At 39.7% G+C, this 23419-nt stretch overlaps 2 protein-coding genes across 2 annotated transcripts in view; one reads left to right on the top strand and one right to left on the bottom strand.

Moving 5' to 3' along the window:
- Positions 1-6132, top strand: part of snx1a (sorting nexin 1a) — a 12959-nt gene extending 6827 nt beyond the window's left edge. Inside the window, exons 11-16 of the mRNA XM_067590421.1 lie at positions 338-431; positions 1778-1983; positions 2507-2650; positions 2774-2854; positions 2945-3016; positions 3878-6132. Of these exons, the coding sequence (XP_067446522.1) occupies positions 338-431; positions 1778-1983; positions 2507-2650; positions 2774-2854; positions 2945-3016; positions 3878-3928 (648 nt within the window). The 3' untranslated portion in view covers positions 3929-6132. The remainder of the gene's footprint in view (positions 1-337; positions 432-1777; positions 1984-2506; positions 2651-2773; positions 2855-2944; positions 3017-3877) is intronic.
- On the bottom strand, positions 5868-23419 carry ireb2 (iron-responsive element binding protein 2). The gene is made up of 22 exons (XM_067590420.1): positions 23188-23419; positions 20623-20709; positions 20205-20370; positions 19818-19955; positions 19453-19680; positions 18980-19049; positions 18443-18626; positions 18063-18202; positions 17664-17835; positions 17313-17413; positions 16981-17097; positions 16611-16770; positions 15536-15671; positions 14590-14674; positions 14336-14492; positions 13717-13841; positions 13482-13586; positions 13212-13354; positions 12309-12456; positions 11894-12016; positions 11558-11743; positions 5868-10838 (listed from the first exon to the last, which is right to left on the bottom strand). The coding sequence occupies exons 1-22, from the start codon at positions 23210-23212 to the stop codon at positions 10728-10730; spliced, it is 2907 nt and encodes a 968-aa protein (XP_067446521.1). The 5' UTR covers positions 23213-23419; the 3' UTR covers positions 5868-10727.

Genomic DNA, 23419 nt, shown 5'->3' with positions numbered 1-23419 from the left:
ACACAGTATACATGTTGATGTTTCTATATACATGTAGAAAGTCTGAAAAAGTAATCCAATTAAATGACACTTCTAGGGCTAATTTGTTTTTTAGGGAATTATTTCACCTTACAAACCAAACAAGTATGAAATAATTTTACAATAACTGATACATTTTATCCAGTTTAATCCAGTTAATCTTGGTCATAATGTCATAAGAGCTCAGTCCTCCTCAGTGCACCTGATATTGACAGAAATACTGAAGCCAAGTTTAGAAATCAATATGTAGAATCAGTGTTATTGTAAACACGTTGGGGCCTTGTTGTTGCAGTTGTACTAACAGGTTGTTTTGCTGCAGTGGTTTGAGGAGAAGCTGCAGGAGGTGGAGTCTGCAGACCAGCAGTTCAGGAAGCTCCACGCGCTGGTCGAATCCCTGGTTGTCCACAGAAAAGGTTAGCCATGTCCAACTATGAAGAGCTTCACTTCCTGTTGCTTCCTAACATGATTACCTATCGGTCACATTATGAGAACAGCACCACAACATGCAGTCAGAAACCAGTATGAAAACAATATCTGTAGGAATCAATGTATCCAAATACATTTTGACAGGAGATATTACTCAGACTAGCTTGATGCTTTTTTTTTTAAAGCTCTTTATTTTTATTCTACATTCTTCAACCAGCTGAAAAATAAAAGTTTTATTATGATAATGGCTTTAATGCCGGTGAGACAGAATAAAGATAAGCTACAGTAGCATCTTATACTGTACCTATACCTTTCCTTTACTCTGGTGATTCTTTACAGCCTTCAGAAGGCAGCAGGTATCTGTTAGAAATTCAACTTAAAAAGATTCAGCATCTGCTCTCGGCAGGATATTTGATCTGCTGTATATTCATGTATATTCCATTTTGAAACTCTGCACATTCCAGATAATATGGGCCACAAACGATGATTTTCATTATTGATTTAATCTGTTGATTAGTTTCTTGACTGATTGATTAGTTTGTTTGGTCTATGAAATGGTGAAATATGTCGATCACTGTTCTCTTAAGCCCAAGATGCAAACTCAAATGTTCTGTTTTATCCCGACCAACCATCCACAACCCGAAGGTTTAGTTTACTATCATAGACGACTAAAGAAACCAGAAAATATTCACATTTAAGAAGCTGGAATCATATAAATTGGACATATTTTCTCAAATAATGACTTACTACAATTAATCAATAACCAAAATAGTTAGCGATTTAATTTTCTGACGATCAGCGAAACAATTAATCGACTAGTTGTTGCAGCTGTACAGACAACAATAAGTCTCCTTTGATGAAAGGATTCCCAATTTGTTAGTATGTCACGACTGGTTTCAGTTCATTTAGGTGAACAAATAAACGCAGACAGAAATTACCCTTCATGCTCTCAACAAGAGGAGTTCTGTTATCAGCTGCACACAGCTCCCCCTCTCCTTCCTCTTCTCTCTCTCTAGCGTCTGCCCTCTGACTGGCTCATATTTGACCCGCCTTCTTGACAGTTTGCACCAATCAAAACACAAATGACAACCTATGACAGACACGGTATCTTTAAACCTTGTGGTATGTCTCTACCTCCCTAAACACCTGTAAAGTATGAACTCTGAGGACAAGTCGTGACATGTATGCTCCACAGTCAGAGCAGTATTTTACAAAACCACGCCCGGAAAGTTGTTGCAGATCACCTCTTCTATATTTCATGTTTTTGGTAGTAAAACGGTAGAAAAAAAAGGCTTGCGGTTGCATTAACATTTGCCTGTCTTTCCCCCTCCAGAGCTGTCGTTGAACACGGCGAGCTTTGCCAAAAGCACGGCCATGCTGGGCAGTGCAGAGGACAACACCGCTCTGTCCCGCGCCCTCTCCCAGCTGGCAGAGGTGGAGGACAAGATGGAGCAGTTACACCAGGACCAGGCAGCAAACGACACCTTCCGCTTCGCTGAACTCATCGCGGATTTTATACGCTTGCTCGGCGCCGTGAGGGTACTGAGAATTTATGTTCATCTAATTCCTGGACATCATAAATGATCCTGTGTAGTGAAGGACTGATGAAATAAAACTCCCACAAAATGTAGAACATGAGCATTTACATTTTACAAAGGTTGAGGCCTACCTTCATGGTGCTTTGGTTCACTGTTTTTTGTATCTGTCTCTGGGAGTTAAAATGGTAAAATGTGAGGTCAAATCAGCCTTCCAGTCCAAGTAGTTCTGTTTAATCCTCATGAGAAAATAAAGAACAGAAAGTTTAGTAACAAAATATGATGCCACTAAAGTGAGTAATTCAAGAATGCAGCGAGAAGGAAAGACAGATTAATGGATTAAATGATTAATTTTAGTATTTAATTGTACAGTCTTTCAGACTTCGCTGACACAATATATTCAAAAGCTGAAGGTCGCCTTTAGTGAGTCTGGTTTAATTATAATAGGGACCTTGAATAAATAGCTCATGTACAGTAAATCCTCTAAATATAAACATGAAACGGTTCTGTGTGTTTGTGACCTGCAGGGGTCGTTTGATCACCGGATGAAGGCGTGGCAGCGTTGGCAGGATGCGCAGGCCATGTTGCAGAAGAAGAGGGAGGTCGAGGCCAAACTGCTGTGGGCCAACAAGCCAGATAAACTGCAGCTGGCCAAAGAGGAGATCGCCGAGGTAAAACACACGCCAAAATCAACACCGTCCAAATAACAAGACAAGGCTGGAGTTTGATGTGGTCTTTTCAAGATTCAAGTTTGTTTGAACATGGGAGATTATATGTTCCCTTCTTGTTAACAGTGGGAGGCCAAGGTGACACAGTACGAGAGAGACTTTGAAAGAGTTTCTGCCACCGTGCGCAAGGAAGTCGTCCGCTTTGAGGTACCGATGCTGCATTCACATCCGTCACCAGACGGCTGAAAACGTCTTGTCAATAGTGATTAATTTTTTATTTTTTTTTCTCTTTAACAGAAAGAAAAAGCTAAGAATTTCAAAAGGCAGATCATCCAGTACCTGGAGTCTCAGCTTCAGTCGCAGCAACAGGTGAGTGTCTGTCTAGTGAAACAGGAATATTTAATATTTCCATAATCAATAATCTTCTTGTCGAACCAGTCGTTGATGTGGTCTTTTCAAGATTCAAGATTGTTTGAACATGGGAGATTATATGTTCTGATTAGCTGATGATCTTTTTATTAGCTGATGATCTTAAACATTCATGATTGCAATAGTAGAATAAGGTAAAACTTTGAATTATGACAATGAAAAGAATGAAATTACATTCAGACGCATAATGACCTGCAATATTCCTGTGAACAGTTTTTTAAGGGGAATATTTTAGGAAAAGAAACAACGCCCAGGGTTACTGGCGGTAACAGCTCGTGCAGTTTTAAAATGGTTCCCAGAATTCTGGGGACAGCAAACCCTCTTTGATCAGCTACTTGGTCAGAATTAGATTGGTAGTAACTTAATATAGCTCTCATGTGAACAGTTAACTGAGAGGCTGTTTTCAGTTAGAGACATTTTTAAAACAGTAACACTGGATTATATACACGCATCGTTTCCTGTGAATCTCTTGTGAATGAATGGTGGACTCTGCCACTAACAATGACAACTGCTATGTAGAGAGTTTATTACAGAATGAAAATACATTAAATGGTTATTGAAGACAAAATGCCGACCATAAAAAGTATCAAAAACTGGATCTAATTTCATGAAAATCTTGAGGCTTATGAGTGTAAATAATGAATCAGCAAAATAGTTAATTCAAGTTTCTACTGACTAATGAATCCAGAACTAGGAAAGATGCCTTTTGAATTCTTAGACAAGGCATCAGTTGTAAATCCTAAATGTTGACCAGCTCTTGTTAAATAATGAACCTGACAATGTCGTCTCTTCCTTCTCCAGCTGATAAAGTACTGGGAGGCTTTCTTACCAGAAGCAAAAGCAATCGCCTAATCCTCGAGCACCAGCCTTCTGGACGACAAAACAGGCTGCCTTTTTCTTATACACTTTACCTCTTGCCTTTAAACCAAGGAAAAATGCGTGCATTGTAAAGGGAGATACAATCAACCTGTTTTTTTAATCACCTTTAACATATAGCTCTGTATTCTATTGTATTAATAATTGTATATTTTCATTTAACCTTCCACAAATATTTTCTTAATAGATGAAAAGAGTTTGCATATACAAAGATATGGACACACGAAAAAGCGTAAAGTGTAGATGAATGATTTCCATTAATTTCCACTAGAGAAGGGAAAGGAAACGAGTCCGTTGTTCTCAGGATTTTCTCCGACATGTGATCAGGAGCTCCTTCACATCAGCAGTGGTTAATTGTTTACAGTGCGGCTGCTCTCTCATCATATATTTCTGGGGACCCAGATGAAGAAAGTGGCCAACACTCTCACTCTGTTTCTTCTTTTTAATGACTCAAAGGGATAAAACAGTTAAAGTAAGAATTACGAGCACTTCCACCAGGTGGATTAAGTACTTAAGTACCAGCCATGTTTTGTTGTTTTTTGTTTTTTTTTTTCTTTCAGATTTAAAGTACTATTGATGCTGAGGGGTTGGGGGGGTTGCAGGGTTAAGAGAGGCATTAGATTAGCAGTCTACAGCTGTGGTCAAGGGTTGCATTGTAGGTCAAGCTTGTGGGTTTAATGTTTTAGGTATGATTTCAATCATTGTGCAAACTTAACTCTTGTAACTACACATGTCTGTGCCTTTTGAATCCGAGTAGTGTTTTATCTTCGGGCAGCAAATATAATCCAGTTTGGGAGAAAGTTGTACACAGTTGAGGCTTGTTAACAGTTACTTCCACAGCAGCCATAATGACGAGAGTGTTAGGCTTGAGTTTAAGAACCATACAGGTGTTTTCACATCATTTTGCCTTTTACTACAAATTCTTTTTTTTCTTTTTTTTTTGTTGTTGCGTTCTTTCCAAAGCTTTTTGAATGTGTTTATCTTGCAGGCAGCCTCAACTTCCAGAGACTTGAAACTTGCTTGAGATGTGCACCCATCACCGTTAATGTCATACGAGACTATTTGTGTGGTAATGCAGCTCAGACTTCTCAAATCAGTCAAGTAAGGGCTTTTTAAGCCATTACCAAGCAACAGTGACTAACCCTGAGCAAAATACAGTAAATCCTGACATGTTTACTACTTAAATTTGCCGTCTCAAGCAAACTGCAGGTCTCTACAAGCAGTGTGGTGTACTGTAGTGAAATAACTGGAAACCAGTGGCTGTCTGGAAGTTGGGATTCTGAGTCCTGCTTTGAAATGTGGTTGACAGTAATATTTGGGCTGTAACTGACGATTAATCATGTATAAAATGTCAGAAAATAATGATTGCCAGTCGTGATTTCCCACAGTGACATCAGATTGTGGGTTTTGTCCAACTAGCAGTCCAAAAGATATTCAATTTAAAATCATATAAAACATTGAAAAGCAGCAAATCCTCACATTTGAGAAGCTGGAAACAGAATGTTTCGCATTTTTGTTTAATAAATAACTTAAACAATTAATCGGTTGTCAAAATAGTTGGTGATAGATTTTCTGTTGACTGACTAATCATTTCAGCACTACATGATACTGTGTGTGATTTCTAGTAAATGGGCAACAACATGCTAAAACACTGGAATGGTCCTTTTTAAAACGGAGTCCAGAAAGCACCAGGACAGGAGCGATGATGTTGACTCATAAAGACGAGATTAATGTCAAATACTAAACATGCTGATGTCATAGTGAACCGAAATGCTTCCCTGATGCCTCAGTCTGCAGTTTGACGATCAAACAGTAACAAACCCGTGGCCGAGCTGCCATCTTTTGATTACAGCTTTAATTTCACATTTGCACACCGTGCAGCGATTACGCTACACCGTATCATTTGTCATTATGGCATCACTTGCGGACATTTCTTTGCACAAGCTTTTTTTTTTTTTTTTCTTTTGACAAATAGACAAATGCTAGTTTTCATCTAAAAGGAAAGGAATGCTGTCAGACAGTGCTGAATGAAAACTGTGGATGGTTCAGCTTCATACCGTTTGTCATCACTTGTCAACGTGCAGAGCAATGTCAGCAACGTGCACTGTGTCATAGAAAATTTCTTTTAAAAATAAATCAATTAAAGTTGCACTGTTTACACTTGGAAATTTCAGTAAGAACATCAGACTCAAGTCTCTTTATTTCTGGAAACTGTAAATATTGCTGATGTATATCATGTTCATTCCAAAACCAGGTAACATTGATATCTTCAGTCCTAATTGAAACACACGGTTCTGTGTATATACACTAGATCAGTGGTTCTTAAACTTTTTCACATCAAGGACCCCTGAACTGACACAAATTAGACCAAGGTGCCCCATCTGTTAAGAGTTTTGCTTTTAGATGTGTTGTTACGGAAAGTGTATGAAACCCATGACCCACATAGTCATACATTTTGTCATTGTGTTACTTATGGATGGAATTATAATGAAAATAAGTGATTCCCCTTTTTGCTGGGGTTCCCTGGACTCGCAGGACTACACAGCTGGTACTGTTTTTTACAGTACTGTGAAACTGGTCCACAAGGTCATAGATAAAACTCATTAAGACCTCAACATGTAAAATTATAGTCCAATTATATCTGCTGATATTAGCTTATCAGATTTATCAGTATCAGAATATACAGCACTTCCGCCTATAAGCTGAAAAGAGAAATTGCAGTACAGAAATGCCAATGACATGTCCAAAGTAATTTAGAAACTGGGCATAGTTTTTCCACCAAAGACCACTGACATTTATTTTTCAGCTGTAAAACAGAAAACCATCATTTATGGGTCACAATTCCTTAACAGCCAAATTTAAGGGATCCTTAAAAAGAAAAAACAAAATTAAAAATATCAGTGTCTGCCTCAAAAATCCGCTGTTGGTCAGGAAAGAACAACAAAATTGAATTGCTTCACTTCTCTCCCCCTAGAGGAATGAAAAACTTTCACTTTCGTGTTGAAGTGCTGGTATGGGCTTTATTACGAGGGTAACAGACATCTCATTTAATTTGATGCATGATTGTAACCTCACAAGACACATTAATGTTATTCAGGTCGTTAACTATATTCAACTGTAAACGTCCTCAAATGAACTTTTCTTATTCATTCACCAGAACACTCTTAACTCCTCACAGACAGCTTCAGTACCAGCTTTGCTTTACCATTTATTAAAAACTATTTACAATATGATTCAGAGTTACAGACATCCAGACACCTTTTCATGTGTGCAGCGATGCACCTGGTTTGCACACAGCTGAGAAAACAGAAGCAGCGGTGAACCAGTGAACCGCTACACATGATGACACTACACTTCAACGCCACAATGTTGCTCCAACCAGCTAAACTTAACAAGACCGGCTCAAACTAAGAAGGCAAACTGTGGGGATGGACTGGCCTGGCCGAGGGACTAAGAAACTGTAGTATGAAGCCGTGTAGAAACTATGAGAGCCTCTTTGCACATGAGGCACCCAAACAACACATGACATCATCCCATGACTGCTTGGCTACTTGTTTCAGCTTCACTTTGGCAGTCGGACAAAACAAAACACAGTCTTTGCTCACTCTTAACATGACAAAAAAAAAAAAACTACAAAGGTTTTTGCAACAGTTCAGGCAGTTAATGGTTTCAACATATTACAGAATAATGTAGGTATCAATAAATAACAACCACTTCTCATAAACACAGCCAGCACATATCATGCTCTCTAAAATATATATATATTTATGCATAAAGGCTCCAATCCATATTCTAGATAATGTGACATGTTGCACTGGATGGATGATTTCAGAAGGTGCTATTATCCACCAAAATACTCTTTACTGAGTGAAAATGGCTAGAACATGCACATAAATTAAATCATACAGAGCTGACACAAAAAGAAGAATGTTTTCAGACTGGTTTCTGCTGACAAGGCCAGTACCTCAATATATATGCTTTATGATGAATGAGACATTTAATAATACCTGTATTATAGGCAGGGCCAGTGTCCATTCACTTACAATTAAGTCAGTTCAAACTGCAATCTAGCTCGTTATGATAAAAGAATTGAATATCAGTCATTTCTCACTAAGGTGGATGCTCATGCAAGGAGGTTTTTTTGCAATATTTAATAAGCTAGAAGTGAAATGTACTGATCCCATGTAAGGTCACCAATTTTCTTTCCTAGGATGGCGAAGTCATGACCCGCCCTACTCTGCCTCTGATTGGCTAGTACTCATTGCCTTCATTAGTTAGGTTTAAGCATCATGAGAGAGATTGGTTAGAGTCAGGGTTAAAATATCACGGTAAGCCAATCACAGGCAGAGTAGGGCGGGTCATGACCTCGCCGTCCTAGGCGCTGTGTGGATGCACACTGGCATGAGAAGCACCAAAGAGATGAAGCACCATGATTACACTTGTCACTCCAATACAGCTTTTTTTCACCACATCACATGAGCAGACAGGACCAGGTGTTCAGTTGTCAAAGAAAAACATCAATAATTGGGAAATACACTTATTTAGCAGCTGGTTAGCTTAACTTACCTTAGCACAGAAACTGGAAACGGGGAGAGACAGCTAGCCAGGCTCAGTCAAAGGTAACAAAATTCATCTACAAGCAGCTATAAAGCTCACTAATTAACACGTTATATCTCGTTTAATTCGTACAAAAACCGAAGTGTAACAGTTGCGGTTTTACGGGGTTATGTGCCGAACTTTTTCTTGACCGGGACATTTCTCTGCTGGTTGCCGGGCAACAAGATAGAGCGCGTTAATTTGTCGGCCGTTAGTAGGTGGACTATCTGGAAAGAGCCAGGCTAGCAGTTTCCCCCCGTTTCCAGTCTTTATGCTAAGCTAAGCTAAACTAACTGTCAGCTGGCTGTAGCTTGATATTAAAGAACAGGTTTAAAGTTTTTCAAGTCTTTCTTAAAACAACAGTCAGGTGTCCATATAAACACTGAAAGAGGTTTTCCTCGCTGTAATCATTCCTCCTGTTCATACTGGCTACTAAAAGATCCCCTTCAAATGTGATTTCAGTGTAAGTGATGGGGGCCAAAATCCAAAGTGTGCCCACACAGTCATTTTGTGCAAAATGCAGTTAAAAGTTTCTCTGTAGCTTATTTAGGCTTCAGCAGTCTGAGTTAGTCATATCAAGTGGATATCTGCCACATTTACAGTCTTTTTAGTCTTTGTGTTTCCCCATTAAGCTGCGGTGGAAGTATACTCCCACCACAGAAAGAGGAACTTTTGCACTTCATATTAGTTTCAGTTAAACTTTTAAATACATTTTTGCATCACTTACATTGTAAGTGCATTATGAAGTGATCTTCTAATGGTCAGTATGAACAGGAGGAATGATTACAGAAAGAAAACCCTATTTCAATGTTCATTTGGTCACCTGAATATTGTTTTAAGACAGATTTGAAAAACTGTGAACCCGGACAGTTAATCTTCTCTTCTAACCCTCAACCAGAAAGTAGATAAGCTACTTTCCCAAAATGACAAACTTTTCTTTAAAAGCAAGATGATGTAACATTTGAGAAAAGTAACACATTCTTCCTGTTACAAATTAGCAGTAAAGCACACTCTTGCTCAATTCAAAACAATAATTACAATTATCCTGTAATTGTAATAAGTTACATGGGCTTGCACGCTGAATGATGCTGAACACTGCTGGCTGTGTGTTGTGGAAAAAGATCAAAATCACAAGTGTAACTATAGCCAGCAACATTATAATAACTACATTTTTACTTCAGCACCACTTAAGTTGACAAAGAAAACGTTTTAAATGTATATTTTGCACTTTGATAATATTTTGTTATACTTTGGATACAAATAGTAATTATATTTCAAATAGTTATTATTTCAAATCAAACCTTTAGAAGCATCTGCTGCTTTTGTGCATGGGTGTTAATTCATTTTTTTATGTTGAAAAGCTTTTTATAATTTACTGTTAAGGTGATGTTGACGACTGTCAGTTTTAGTAGGAGCCATGTTCATGCAGGAAGCTTAGTGATACAAGTAACGTCAGAAAGAGGAATTTCACCTGATTCCAAATGATTGTGTACACGTTAGGAGGCAACTGTACTTTCTGCATAAAGGGAACTTGATTAAAATGTTTAATTAAAGAAATATTAACAGAATTAACAATTTTTTTTACCTCAGTAACAAATATGGGTACCTGACATCAATTTCAATTCTGAATTTTTTTAAATTCATATTTTACTTGACTTGAATGTTGGGAAAAAAGGCTATACAGTCGCACCCTGAAAATACAATATGCTATGCTAAAGTACCGTAGCACCATCTTAGCCTCTCTAGGCAGGACTGTTTTTGAGTTAAACGATGACAAAAGCAGAGAGGGTTCATGTCTTCTGGCTCACCTACTTTTGAATGATGAAACAAATGTCCCCTCACTACTCCGCAGTTCTTGTTTCCAGCAATAAAAGACAAAAACTGATGTATTAATGTCTTCTCGGACACCCCGGGCTTGTTTTGAGTCTCTTGTGAGAACAAACGTTGCTGTTGGAAACGCAGGAACAGCTGAGTGTATTGATGGAAAAGCAACCAAACTGCTTCAAACTGTCTCATGACTCCATCAAATCCAGCTCAAACTGACAGAGCACCAGCCTTTCTGTCGCTTCAAATGAGCCGCTTTTCGTCAATGTTGAACACAAACTGGTGAAATGACGAGGGCTGCCCTTCATGAACCTAATGCACATTCAGTAGGTTTGGGACCCAGCTGCTGGCTGTTTCAGAGCAAAGTCCGAGCGACATATCTAAGGAGCCCTCCGTGCTGGAAAAAGATAACGTCCATCTCGGTGTCAAACAGTGCAGTGACGGAGAAGGACTTTCCTTGGCTGGTCTGAAAGAGAACACAGAAACAAATCCCTTATGACACTGTTCTCCAAAACTACAAAGAATTATCACCCAAATCACCTGTTCTGCCAAAGCTTTATAGCCTCTTTTAGGGCACTGTTTTGGTTTCACAGCACATTTAACGTGTAATTCAGTTTAAGTGTTCCAGTCGCTCCTGTTTCCAGTAGCATGCAGATGATTTCCGCAATAAAGCTCTGATAAACCAACTGTGCACTACCTGTTCAGTACCAATCAGCAGACAGTTGAAGTTAATGATTAGCTGGTAAAGAAACTGGAACATCTAGAGACTAAAGAATCAGATACTTTTCTCAGGAGTTGATAGAAACTATAACTGGGCTAAAAGGTGAATAGTCGATTTATATTCTAATGGGATGATAATGTTGCTCTGTGTCTGGTCAGTATGTAGTAAGTAAGCAACTGTTGCTGCACACATGTTACCCACAATGGCTTTCTAAGTGAAATAATATCTAAAAGGCAGTGTTTTTTCTGCCCCCTAGTGGCCAAAAGTCTAACAATGCAGCTTTAATTTAGCTAAATATTGGATATTAAGGATTGTTGAGGACTTTAAATTATTTAAATTGGGGGGGGGGGGGGGGGTTGCTTTCCAAGGTTTTCTAATAAAACAACAAGACAGGTTTCAGCCAGTTTGAACACATCCGAGCTGTGTGTAACAGTCATCACAGCTGTTCATTGATTACTGCCTACCTTGACAGTGAGCTGCTGCCTCGGACTCAGGCTGCTGGGCGTGGTGATGGTGAACCTCTCCTTCCCGTTGAGCTCCAGCGAGTCAGCGGTCTGGCCGGGCAGGAACTGAAGCGGCATGATGCCCATGCCCACCAGCTGGGTCTTGTGCAGCTTCTCAAAGCTCTCAGCGATGACTGCACGTACCCCCTGTCGACCGTCGAGGTGCATGGAAAGACAATTATTTTGAGGACAAAGGAAATCTGATGAGCAGAAAGTTTATGGCTAAACTAATCTAATGTACTATGCTAGTCAAGGAAAATGACAGTTGTTGACTGGTTAGTGTGTACTGTAGTTTACCAGCAGGTATGGTCCTTTGGCTACCCAGTCTCTGGAGTTTCCAGAGCCGTAGTCTTTGCCTGCCAGGATGATGAGGGGAATGCCGTCTCTCTGATAGCGTTCAGCTGCCTCAAAGACATCCAGCTGATCAGACAGACAGGAAGAGGACATGTAATTTGCAGCAGGTTTGACATGGTAACAATAACAAACCAGCTAGTCTGGTTCAAACCTGTAGCAACTGACTATTGCTAGACAGACACGGACGCTTCAGCTCAAAGGTCCCAAGTCTAACCACTCTAACAGCCAGCTTGTTCAGGATTTCTGTTTGTATTGGCTGTTACGTAAAAAAAACTCAGAAAACAACACAGAATCTATGCCAATGGTGTCTCTGACTGATGCACTTCCAGGTTAGTGGTCTGATGAAGTTTCCACTTACTGTCTGGCCTGAAGGAATGTGCAAAGTCTTAGGGCCTGTTTTGCCGATGAATCTATTTTGGAGCTTGATGCTGGCGAACGTGCCTCTGGTCATGACTGCGTCGTTCCCCCTGCGAGCGCCGTACGAGTTAAACTCCCTTGGCGTCAGGCTGTGGGAAAATATTCAAAGTAAAATGTAAATACATTTGAATTTGTTCAGTGATAAACAACAGCACAGTGTCCAGTAACACCACAAAGCTGTGATGAATATGTATTCTTTTTTGTTCATAAGGATACTGCAGTTTTATCTTTGGTGTGTGTCACCTTCACCATGGTTACGGATGTTCTCATCTATTGCAAGATTAGCTAAGACAATTGGTTCTGTTTACCTTCTATGACAATTTAGTGTCTCTTCATTGCTTATTTGTTGATTGTTGAATTGTGCATTGTCATAATTTTGGTTTACAAAAGGTTGATTCAATTTAGTTATTTTGTTTTTGTTACAGAGAAAAGGTCCTCAATTAATAATTTATATATACTTCTCATGAACAAAATGAACAACTGCTTATTCATATTTTAGACCCAATTTGTATTGGCTTTATCTTCTCAAACCTCACAACAAATGTTACATCAGTACTTTAGGAGAGGCTGTTGCCAAGTAATGAGAAGACTTCCAGCTAAAAGTATTGAGCAAGATGTGCTCAGCACATATAAACAAAACCCATGTCAGGAGATTATTCAAACATCTGCGGTGATCTACTCATTAAAGGAGTGAAACAAACTTGTGACTAGCATTCCACAGTGGTGGAAAACCCCAAATTTCAACATCTTCCACATCTGTAAATAGGAACTCCAAACGAAGTACAATGAGCACTAATGAAGTTAGTGAAAACTGGTCTTCCTGGCGTCTGAGTAGGAAACTGACCGTTTGCTCAGCAGGTATTTGGCAGCGGCGCTGACCCTGGCAATGCTCCCTGCCGGTGAGATGTGATCTGTTGTCACTTTGTCTCCGAGGAACAGTAAGGCATGAGCGTTCTCTATCGACTGAGGAGGTGGAACATCTTTACTCTGAGAAAGAAGAAAAGCAGAGGCAGAGGAGGCGTTTATAATATAAACTGCTGATGTCTTTATTGTTTCACTGACAACAGCAGTTAAATCAGGAGATCTGTCTTTGTCCATATGCATGAGGACTTACTAATTTGCTGAAGAAAGATGGTGAGCGGATGTATGTGGACTTGTGATCCCAGGGGAAAACTACAGAATCTGGATAGTCAATGTTGTTCCAAAATGAGTTCCCTTTCTGGAAGAGAGCACAGTGGGAGGAAGAACCATTTATAATCACTTGACTTGAGTGAAACAGATGGCAGACATGAAAAAATAAAAGAAAGGGTAAGAAAGGAGAAGAAAGTTAGTGAAGATCATCTCCTCACCTCCATCCTTCCCCTGAGATCCTTAAAGACGGAGGAGATGACTGTCTCCTCTTCAGTCTGTTGGACCTCTTCCCTGGACGGCCAGATATCACGAAGGTAGAGCTCCTTCCCTTCTGATGTCACACCTGCTCAAGCAAACGGGAAGCCCAAAGTTAACACGAAGAATATCAAACAATGAAACACGCCTCTTTCTTTCAACATCTGTTCAGTCTGCATCGCATTTTCAAGAGCAAAGTTTTCAAAATTAGTTGTCTAAGTAATGGGATTTTTGACTTCTTAACACATTCAGATGTAAAAATTAATTAAATGAGCTGACAAGAGACGTAACACAAGTTTTATACAGAGAAGAAAGAATAAAGAAGATTAAACAAAAACAGGATTGACTTCTTATATACACAGTATTTAATTCAAAACCTTATCACTACCAGGTAAAATAGTTTAAACCTCATAATCCAGTTGCTCATTTTTTCACCTGTTCCATGGCTGACACACATCTGCACACAACAGTGAATCACTAAATGATCGCTCACTGTCATCAGCCAAACTCCTCAAATCCCCTGATGAACCTCAGGTTTCAGAGGAGCAGCTTTAAAGAGCCGCTGATGTGTGTTTTCCTCACCTAAAGGATCTTTCTCAAAGTCGATTCCCACAGTGCCCGCAATAGCATACGCCACCACCAGAGGAGGGGAGGCCAGGTAGTTGGCACGCACGCAGTCACATAGGCGACCTTCGAAGTGCCTGTTGCCAGACAACACACCGCAGGCCACCAGATCCCCCTTAAATAAAAGTATATGATCAGAAATTCACTGTGAGAGGTGCAAAAATGTGTTTAATATTTGACAAAGATGGCTGAATGTATTATGAAAATCTTACCTGTTTGATTGCATCTACGACAGCTTCTGGTAAAGGTGCCGTGTTCCCTACACAGGTGGCACAGCCGTAACCTATCACCTCAAACCTGTTCGGTGTAAAAGAACTTAATTAGTCAAACTTCTTTTGTGTCTGTGTGTGACATCCAATCCCTGTGTATGACGCAGGATCATTAACACATATCCAGCTGTGTTTTACTTTTTCAGACATAAATATTATCACAAGTAAGTCCTTAATCACTGCTGATGACACAACACCCTGCTCTGCATCTGCAGCCGCAAACACCCCCACTATTAAAACATGGAACTGTATTCTTAAGAAAAGCTCAGGCGATGATTACATTCAAAGACTCATGTTCAAAGTAGAGCTGTAAAGATTAGTCAATGAATCGATTTTGATAATCGATTCATCAAAGAAAAAATGTCAAAATTCTGTTTTTCCAGCTTCTCAAATTAATATTTCTGGTCAATATTTTCTGGTTTATTTGGTCTTCTATGATAATAAACTAAATATCTTTGGGTTGTGGACTGTTGGTCCAGACAAAGAAGACATTTGAGGATGTCACCTTGGGTTTTGGTAAACAGTGATCAACATTTTTCACTATTTTCAAACATTTTATAGACCAGACAGCGAATTAATTTATCGAGAAAAAAGTTCTAGAGATTAATCGGTAATGAAGATAATGTTAAGTTACAGCCCCAGTTCAAAGACTTTTTGAGTATCTACAGTAGGATAACAATAAATCTATATTAAACTCTGGTAATCTGATAGTTATTATAGAAATGCGTAGCCCTTTCATACCAAAGTCAAGCAGTGTTACACCCACAGTTAACAGTAAGTGTAGCTTGCACCCATTCAGAACTTCAAATACAGGTTCATCTCAGGTCATTGCCTTGGAGTTACAGGAGTATTTGTGTGTGTTTGTGCGTCACTGTGTACACAAGCGTACCCTAGCTGGTTAAAGTAAGGCAGGACTCCACTGGTATTGAGGTAGTGAGTGACCATGCCACTTCCAGGAGCCAGGCTGGTCCGAATGTAAGGCTTGACAACAAGCCCCGCCTCCACAGCCTTTTTGGCCAGTAGACCTGCAACGAGGCGACAAACATAGTTACGTTCTATGATCTATCTACTATCATAAAGAAGAAGTGTTGAACATTCGGTGTCTTGTGCAATAAAAAAAACACATGTCAAGATACATGGACTAGAATCTAGTCCTGCCACATCACATCACAGCTATGTTGCCCTACAGTCCAGTTTGATCTTCAGGAGTTTATGAGGACTTGTGTAACATGTTTTTCTCAAACAGAGGAAATAAATGCATGACGAGTGAAAACAAGTTCAAAGCGTCTTCTGACGTCTTTGCTGCAGAAATGGAATATGTCAAGCTGCCAAATACCACTGTCACAGATATTAATGAGTTCAAGACAAACAGGCAGTCTCATAAAAGCAAACCACCGGGGAAAATCATTTTGACCACTTCCAAGAGCCTGGCAGGAGAGTGTGTGCCTGGTAAACTTTGAAATACAACATGTATTAATACTTAAACCATACAGTGTTTAGCTGCTTGTGCTTATCACATAATTGTTAGCTAATGTTAGCTAGCGGCTTAGCTGTTAATGTTTATGTTAATATTACACATATATTTGATGTAGTGGGAGAAATCTTGAGCTACTGTTGATGCCCAGCGTGATGATGGAGACACTGGGAAACAAACTGCATGTAGTTTTAAATGAGGGAATTGACAACTTTCTTTTAAGGGCACAACGGCCAGTTCAGAAGAGGGCATGCCAAACTGGCCGTGTGGGTAGTTAATTTTAGAAGGGGCATTACGGCCACACTCCAGGGCATCCATGGCACTGGACGTTTGACCGTGGAATAATTCCTGCCCTACATTCACAAACTTGTTAAGCTTACAGCCAAGAATATTTATCTACAGATGGGATTCAGAAATATTTTTAGAGGAAGTCTGATCATAATTTGGGGTTATTGAGTTCTCTGCTCTGCCCAGTGACTCAGTCCTTTACCTGCAGTCAGCATGACAGACGGGTTGCAGTTGTTGGTGCAACTGATCACGGCAGCAATGACCACTGAGCCGTGGGCCAGCTGGTACTCCTGACCACAGTGCAGGAAAGGAACCCGAGTCTCCTGCTTCTCCTTAGAGATATGGAAGCCTTTGAAGCTCACCTAAGATTAGACCAAAGAGAAAAAGGAGTTAATTAACACATGTTATTACATAACACTCAACTATCAGATAACAAAGAGATGTTAATAATAACCTTGAACGTCACTATTAATCTGATGCTGACCTAAATCACACTTATTAGTCTGAGGACCGGCAGAGTGAAGAAGTAGACGTTAATATGAAAGTTTTAAGGTGTGTTTTTTGTGCGTTACCTTCTCATCGAGACAACACTGGAAATCTTCTTTCATGTTGCTGACTGCCACTCTGTCCTGAGGCCTCTTCGGTCCGCTCACTTGTGGCACCATGGAGCTCAGGTTGATTTCAATCACCTGCACAAAAACAAATATGATGGTTATGTTAAATCTTCAAGATTCTTCAAAAAATCTAATCGGGAGTGTCGATTCACCATCTCTTCTACCTTCTTAATTAAGGAAAAATGTCTAAATAACTTAAACACACTTATCATAAATAAATATTCATCTAAATCTATTGTAGATTGCAGCTTTGAGTCCACAGAGACACTGCTGAAGAGAAGACACGTTACCTCAGAGTACTGGGGGTCTTCTGAGGTGTCTTCATAGCTTCGGAAAAGTTTTACAGCCTTCATGTAAGACTCCAGTAATTCAAGTTTTTCCTGGGTAAAGTCTGGAAGGAAAATTATGACACGTTAGTACTTGGATGCCAAACAATGCTGTGAGACAACAGTAACAATTATAACTACTATTTCTGAAAAGAGGAACATATGGTAGCAAAAACCCAGTGAGTTCAGGGTGAAAATGTAAGCTGCTCAGTAAGAAATACATCCAAAAAAAAAACCTTAATGGACTGGATAATTCACTGTACCATTTTGCAACTGTGAAGCAAAAACTCTTAATTAACAGTGGCGCTGACTCACTTGTCTTTTTAAAGTGCTTAAGTGCGATGTGGTCGACGGGGAAGAAGCTGACAGTTGCGTTGTACTCGGGGCACATGTTGGCGATGGTGGTTCGGTCAGGAGCTGACAGCTGGGACACACCGGGTCCAAAAAACTCTACAAACTTTCCAGCGATCCCAGCTTGCCGCAAGTGCTGGAAAATCACATATGACATACATTAGTACACAGTAATAGTATTTTCTGTAAATACATTTTAATACCACATGTATAGATGTTAGTTTCACATTAGATTCTTGTGGTTTGCAATGTTTGTTCTAAAAACTGGCCTCCTCTGGTGATGTGTATATTCTGTCTCCCGCAAGTTCACATGTAAAGAAACTAGTTCCTAATAAGGCATGCAGGAGAGCAGAGCAGTGTTACCTTGGTGATGCCGAGGACGATGTCTATGGAGGTGGCCAGAGGGTTGATGGAGCCCACAAGTTTACAGCCCACCACCTGAGGAAGAGTCAGAGACACTGGCTGGCCCAGCATCACGGCTTCTGACTCAATTCCCCCAACACCTGGTGGAGAGGGCAGAAAAAAAAAAAAAAAATCTTGAATAAATCTTTAAATAACAGATATGTTTGTGCTGCAGAGTGAAGGAAACTGTCATAACTTGCATAAATAACCAGTTCTGGCTGGTTTGTGTAGTTCTGGTAGAGTGAGTTCTGTTCTCTGTTTTTGCTTTTTTTCCCTTCCTATCCCTATTCATCTCTCGTCACACCTCGTACGAATAACTATGAAGTTTGAAAATTATTTACCCCAGCCCAGGATGCCCAGGCCGTTGATCATGGTGGTGTGTGAATCGGTTCCCACCACGCTGTCGGGGTAGATGTAACCTTCGCTGAGCTGGATCACTCTAGACAGATACTCCAGATTCACCTGGTGGACTGCGCCAACATCCGGGGGAACCACGTTCACATTCTTGAATGCTTTTGAACACCACTGTTTGATAGACAGACAGGAAAATAGCAAGTTAGAAACAAAATAACTGTTTGGTCTATTAAAAAGGTACAAATACAGTTTTGTATTGTTCTTTAAAGACAGATGCAAAGTTACTTGACTTTTCACTGAGAGCTACAGAATATTTTTTTGGTTGGTTCTCAGTTGTAACACCATCTGGCAGATTGAATAATAAAAGCTAGTTCCCACTGCTATAAAAGTGTGAAATACATTATGTGTATTAAACACTGCATTAAAGACTGAAATTTCACCTTTTCCCCACACATCATTAGACATTTATCTCCCTTTCATTGTCTGATATGATGTAATAAAAACAGAAGTGCTCTCTCTTGTACCTTAAAGAACTGAAGCCTCTCTTTGTTTCTGATCAGCTCCATTTCCTGATTCTTCAGAGCTGTTTCATGTCTGCAGAAAAAAGAACAAATCGACAGTAAACATGCCGAAAAGGAACTTTGTGTGTCAATCAGTAAAAATATGTCAAGTCATTTGACATGTTTGTGGCCTCTTTTGAAAGGGATGAAATAAAGAAGTGATTTGTGTCATTGGTTTCAAAGTGATTCATCAAATTTTAATGCATCTTTGACAAACAAAAAAATCTGAAATTTCAAAAAGCTGCATCATTTAATCATTTAGTCAGAATATAATTAGTGATATCTGCAACACTGCAAACTTATAATAAGCAAACAAAACGTCAGAAATGCAAAACTGCCTGCATTCCATAAAGTTGGAGAATTTATGTACTTGTTTCACTACTATGTGGACTAAATCACTTCCATACATCAACAGCCCTGCCTTCTTCAAAACGTACTCAGAGACAGGCTGCAGGTGGAAAGGGCAGAGGAGAGGTGTATTCTCTATCTGCTGGACAGAGGCTGGAGGTCGACCCGGGGACGCTGGAGGGTCGTTGCAGGCAGCTTTACTACAGGAGCTCCGCTGGCCTCCGCAGTGCGAGCCTCCTCTGAGTTGAGGAGGCCTGGAGGGTGTCGGGCGGGAAGAGCCGTCCCCTCCACCGGGGTTTGGAGTATTCTGTATGGCACTGTGGATGTTAAAAAAAAGGTTATATTACAAAATGAATCAAGTAGGTCAGTGTTATTGCTGAACTAAAGACGGACAAAATATGTGACTACTGCTATGTTGTCAATACATATCAGGGGAATATAACTACAAACATACCATTTGCTGTAATCAATTTGTAGTGAGTGGTCTACGATGAGGTCTGTGGGGCATTTAGGGTTGACCAGGTCGGGGTCCACGCCATGTTTGGCCACAGCGTCCCTCATGGCTGCCAGATCCACCATGGCAGGAATACCACTGTCAAAGCAACACACAAGAGGAAAAATGATTCATTCTAACCTTCCTTCAGGAACTTGTCAAACCTAAAGCTGATTTTGATTTGCATGTCTTGAAATAATCATGACATGTTTATTTTAAAAGAGCACAAAGAAAGATCCTGCTAACACGAAGACACAGATCACGGAAGAAACTGACTGATGTTGCTTGTCAGAAATGTTTTATAACATTGGAGGACTGGTGTTGACATAAAAACGCTGTGAAACTCACGTGAAGTCCTGCAAAAGGACTCGTGCTGGAGAGAACGGCACCTCGGCTTTATCCTGCTGCTGCTGCCAATCCATAATGTTCTGGACGTGTTCCTCTTTTGTGTAAAAGCCATCGCATTTACGTATTGCTGCCTCCAGTAAGACACGGATGGACAAAGGCAGCTTATCTACACAAAGCAAACAAAAAAAAAAAAGGAAGAGGCGGCATTTAATTTCCCACAGTAAACAGCGTGTAATTAAATTTAATTGTTCATCGACTGTTTGCTGTCCTTGTTACAGGACTGTCAAGGCAACACGCTGACAGATTTATACCGTACAATGTCCAACTACTTAAAACACTATAACTTGCAGATCAGAGTAAAATAAGTGGTACATGATAAAGATCTAAAAAGATCTTAGGTCACAGGGACTTAACTCACCATATCTTGGATCGTTTAATTTCTGTGGATTGAAGAACTTGATCTTGCCATCTGATAGTGTGTCGATTAGATGGCTATATGGGTGCTCTGCCAAGGGGAAACAAACATTTATCAATATACAGCTACAATTCCAGCCTGTGTGTTACAACTCAAGGAAATTTCCAGATGTCATCACCTCAAATCTGTTTGTTTTTTTACTCTGTGAGGGTTAAAAAAAATTCAGCCCAGTCATATAAACAAATAGCAAACTATCTTTCTAACATTTACAGATGGGGATTTCCTCGAAACAAGGAAGTTCAGGCAGGGACAAGCCTCTCTAATAAGCTGGCAGGAGGCTTACATTTCTCTGTATTGTTTGTGCAAATAGTGCATCCATACAATTGGCTTATTACATACCATGTGGTATTAGTGTTTATTAGTAGCTGAGCAGGTGGTTTCCAGAACAGCGAAACTTTGAAGTGTAGTGTGAATAAGTTTCTTGTAAAATATAAAAATGGTTGTGGCAGAATGAAGGTGCAGAGAAAAGAGAGATTAAAAACATCGCTCGGGTCTCATTTCTTCCTTTGTGGTCTTTAAGTATTAAGTACCCAGCCAGGATGTGGTTACCTGAACCATAAAGGTTTTTCAAAAAAGATTTTTGCAGCTCTGCAGAATATATTTTGGTTGTGAGACTGTGTGCATTGTCTGAGATTTTTTACTTCAAGACAGAACACACTCAAAAGACACTAGGTTTGGGCTACAAGATGAATGCTGGTTAATTCAGGTTGTGGCTGTTAAATGTAGATTCAATTACTCTGAGAGACTTTGGGTAAAAAAAAAAATAATATAAGCAAGTGCTGATCCTCTTTGGACAATGTAAGTCTTGGCATGACTGACCGATCTCTCAACAGGACATCAGGCTGTAACTTTGGCTCTCGAGTTACTAGATTTAAAAGCAACACTCTTGTATTTATAATGAAACTGACACTGCGTAGAAGACGCTGAACTAAACCAAATATATATCATATATTAGCTTTAAAATAAAGCATGCACTGTTGTTTTGGTTTCCCAAATCTTAAAACTGAATAAATACAAAAAGGGAAGAAGGTGCGAAGGTGAAAATCAGGGCTCTCAAATGAAAACATGAAACCGGTTTAGTCTAATTCCTAAAAATCTGATAGTTAACCAACATGAATGACAGGCAGAGGGTTTCATATCTTCTTCATCTGCAGTATTTCCTTTAAACACTTTCAACAGTGGCGGGGCACTGCAGCAAGGAGGAGGCAGCAAATAAACAAAATACTGTTATTCAGCTCTATATATCAAAACAGACATAAACCAGCTCTGAAACAAAGCTTTTCATCACAGTTAAGCACCGATATATGAACAGTGTTCCTGCTGTTGTCTAAACTGCAACATATTCAGGAGCATAATGAGCACAAGAAGACAGATTAAAAGCTTGTGCTACATTCATTTGGCACAATAAACATTCAAAGCAAACACTCTCATGCCTTCAACCTTGTCAAATGCTACATTTCACATTTCCTGGAGAATTTTTGTCAAATAATTCACAGGAACCTTGCAGATCACTCCCATGTTTCCTCATGTTTTAAATAACAACAACCCAACCTCACAGTATCCTGCATTACTGAGAGGCTAGTCAGTGAGTAGAATTACCTCCTTTAAATAACTGTATGAAAAAATTAAAAAACATTATCAAATGCAAAGCAAGCCAAATAGAAAATATGTAATGCCACATATATATCATTTTAAATTAGTGAAACAAAAATGCACTAGTGAAATCCTATATAGATCATTCTTTATCAAAACCTGTTTTCACTAATAAAGCAGCTAAAAATCGGTTATTACTAATGGGAAAATTATTACAAAACTGACTCAATACTACACAGTATTTGAGTGTTTGATTTGCCAAACAATGTATTTGTGATGGTGGCGTATAATGTCACTTTCGACAGATAACGAGGCTTTGAAGGCAAAAGCAATCGTTGTCTTATTGTTCACTGTCCCTACGATTAATATAGCCAACTGTGAAGTCACACTTTGTAATAACATGCTGATTTGGTGCGAAATTCATCAGTGGTGATGACACATAACATTAAATCATCTCTTCATTCGCCTTGGTGACAGAATATGGAAGACAGCTACAAAGCTAGCTAAGGCTCAAGTTGCTAACACTGGTCCTTATCATGAAGCACATTCGCTAACTAGCTACTTATCGCGCTACCAGCTGCATGTCTTGAGGAGATAAGCAACAACAAGGTAATTAAACACAAAATATAAGCTTAGTCGGTTGGAGTATGGTTAGAGTTAGGACTTTCAGAGTCTGGTTTGCGGCATTAGCTAATTTCAAAGCACTTGCTTCAGTTGGAGTAACCAAGCTAGCTGATGTTAGCTTTTATATGTCTAACTGTCTGACGGTAGACTTTTATGTAACGCTAACTAAAAGCAAACAACAGATATTTTCAGGGAAAGGACGTCTTTTTTCAATCGATAGCTGCTCTTAAGGATGAAAGGCTGACTGGATGACGGCGTGCAAGGTATGGTTAGCACAAGACACCTCTTTACCTTTGACTGGGGAAGTGAGCGCCATGATGACTTCTGAAATCAACACGACCCGTTCTCACGATCACAGTGGCGAGCGACACCGAGTCGGCCAATCGGAGCGCGAAGATCTGGAGCCACGCCCACTCGCAGCAACCACATAACAACATGAGAATTAAAGCATTAAAAACGGCAACATTGTAGCAGTTTTATCGTTAATGGACGTCCTAAACTGAACGACGGTTAATCTTGCATG

The sequence above is a fragment of the Thunnus thynnus genome, chromosome 5, assembly GCF_963924715.1.
Source record: "Thunnus thynnus chromosome 5, fThuThy2.1, whole genome shotgun sequence".
Lineage (NCBI taxonomy): Eukaryota > Metazoa > Chordata > Actinopteri > Scombriformes > Scombridae > Thunnus > Thunnus thynnus.
Note: the sequence above shows the minus strand (reverse complement) of the source record. Positions and strands in the feature narration are given on the sequence as shown.

Coding starts and splice junctions, on each gene's coding strand:
- ireb2 (XM_067590420.1), bottom strand. CDS start 23,212: ATGGCGCTCACTTCCCCAGTCAAAG. Junction 18,203..18,442: donor CCTGGGCATCCTGGGCTGGG/GTAAATAATTTT, acceptor CCTCTCCACCAG/GTGTTGGGGGAATTGAGTCA. Junction 13,355..13,481: donor CATCTTTCTTCAGCAAATTA/GTAAGTCCTCAT, acceptor CTTCTTTCTCAG/AGTAAAGATGTTCCACCTCC.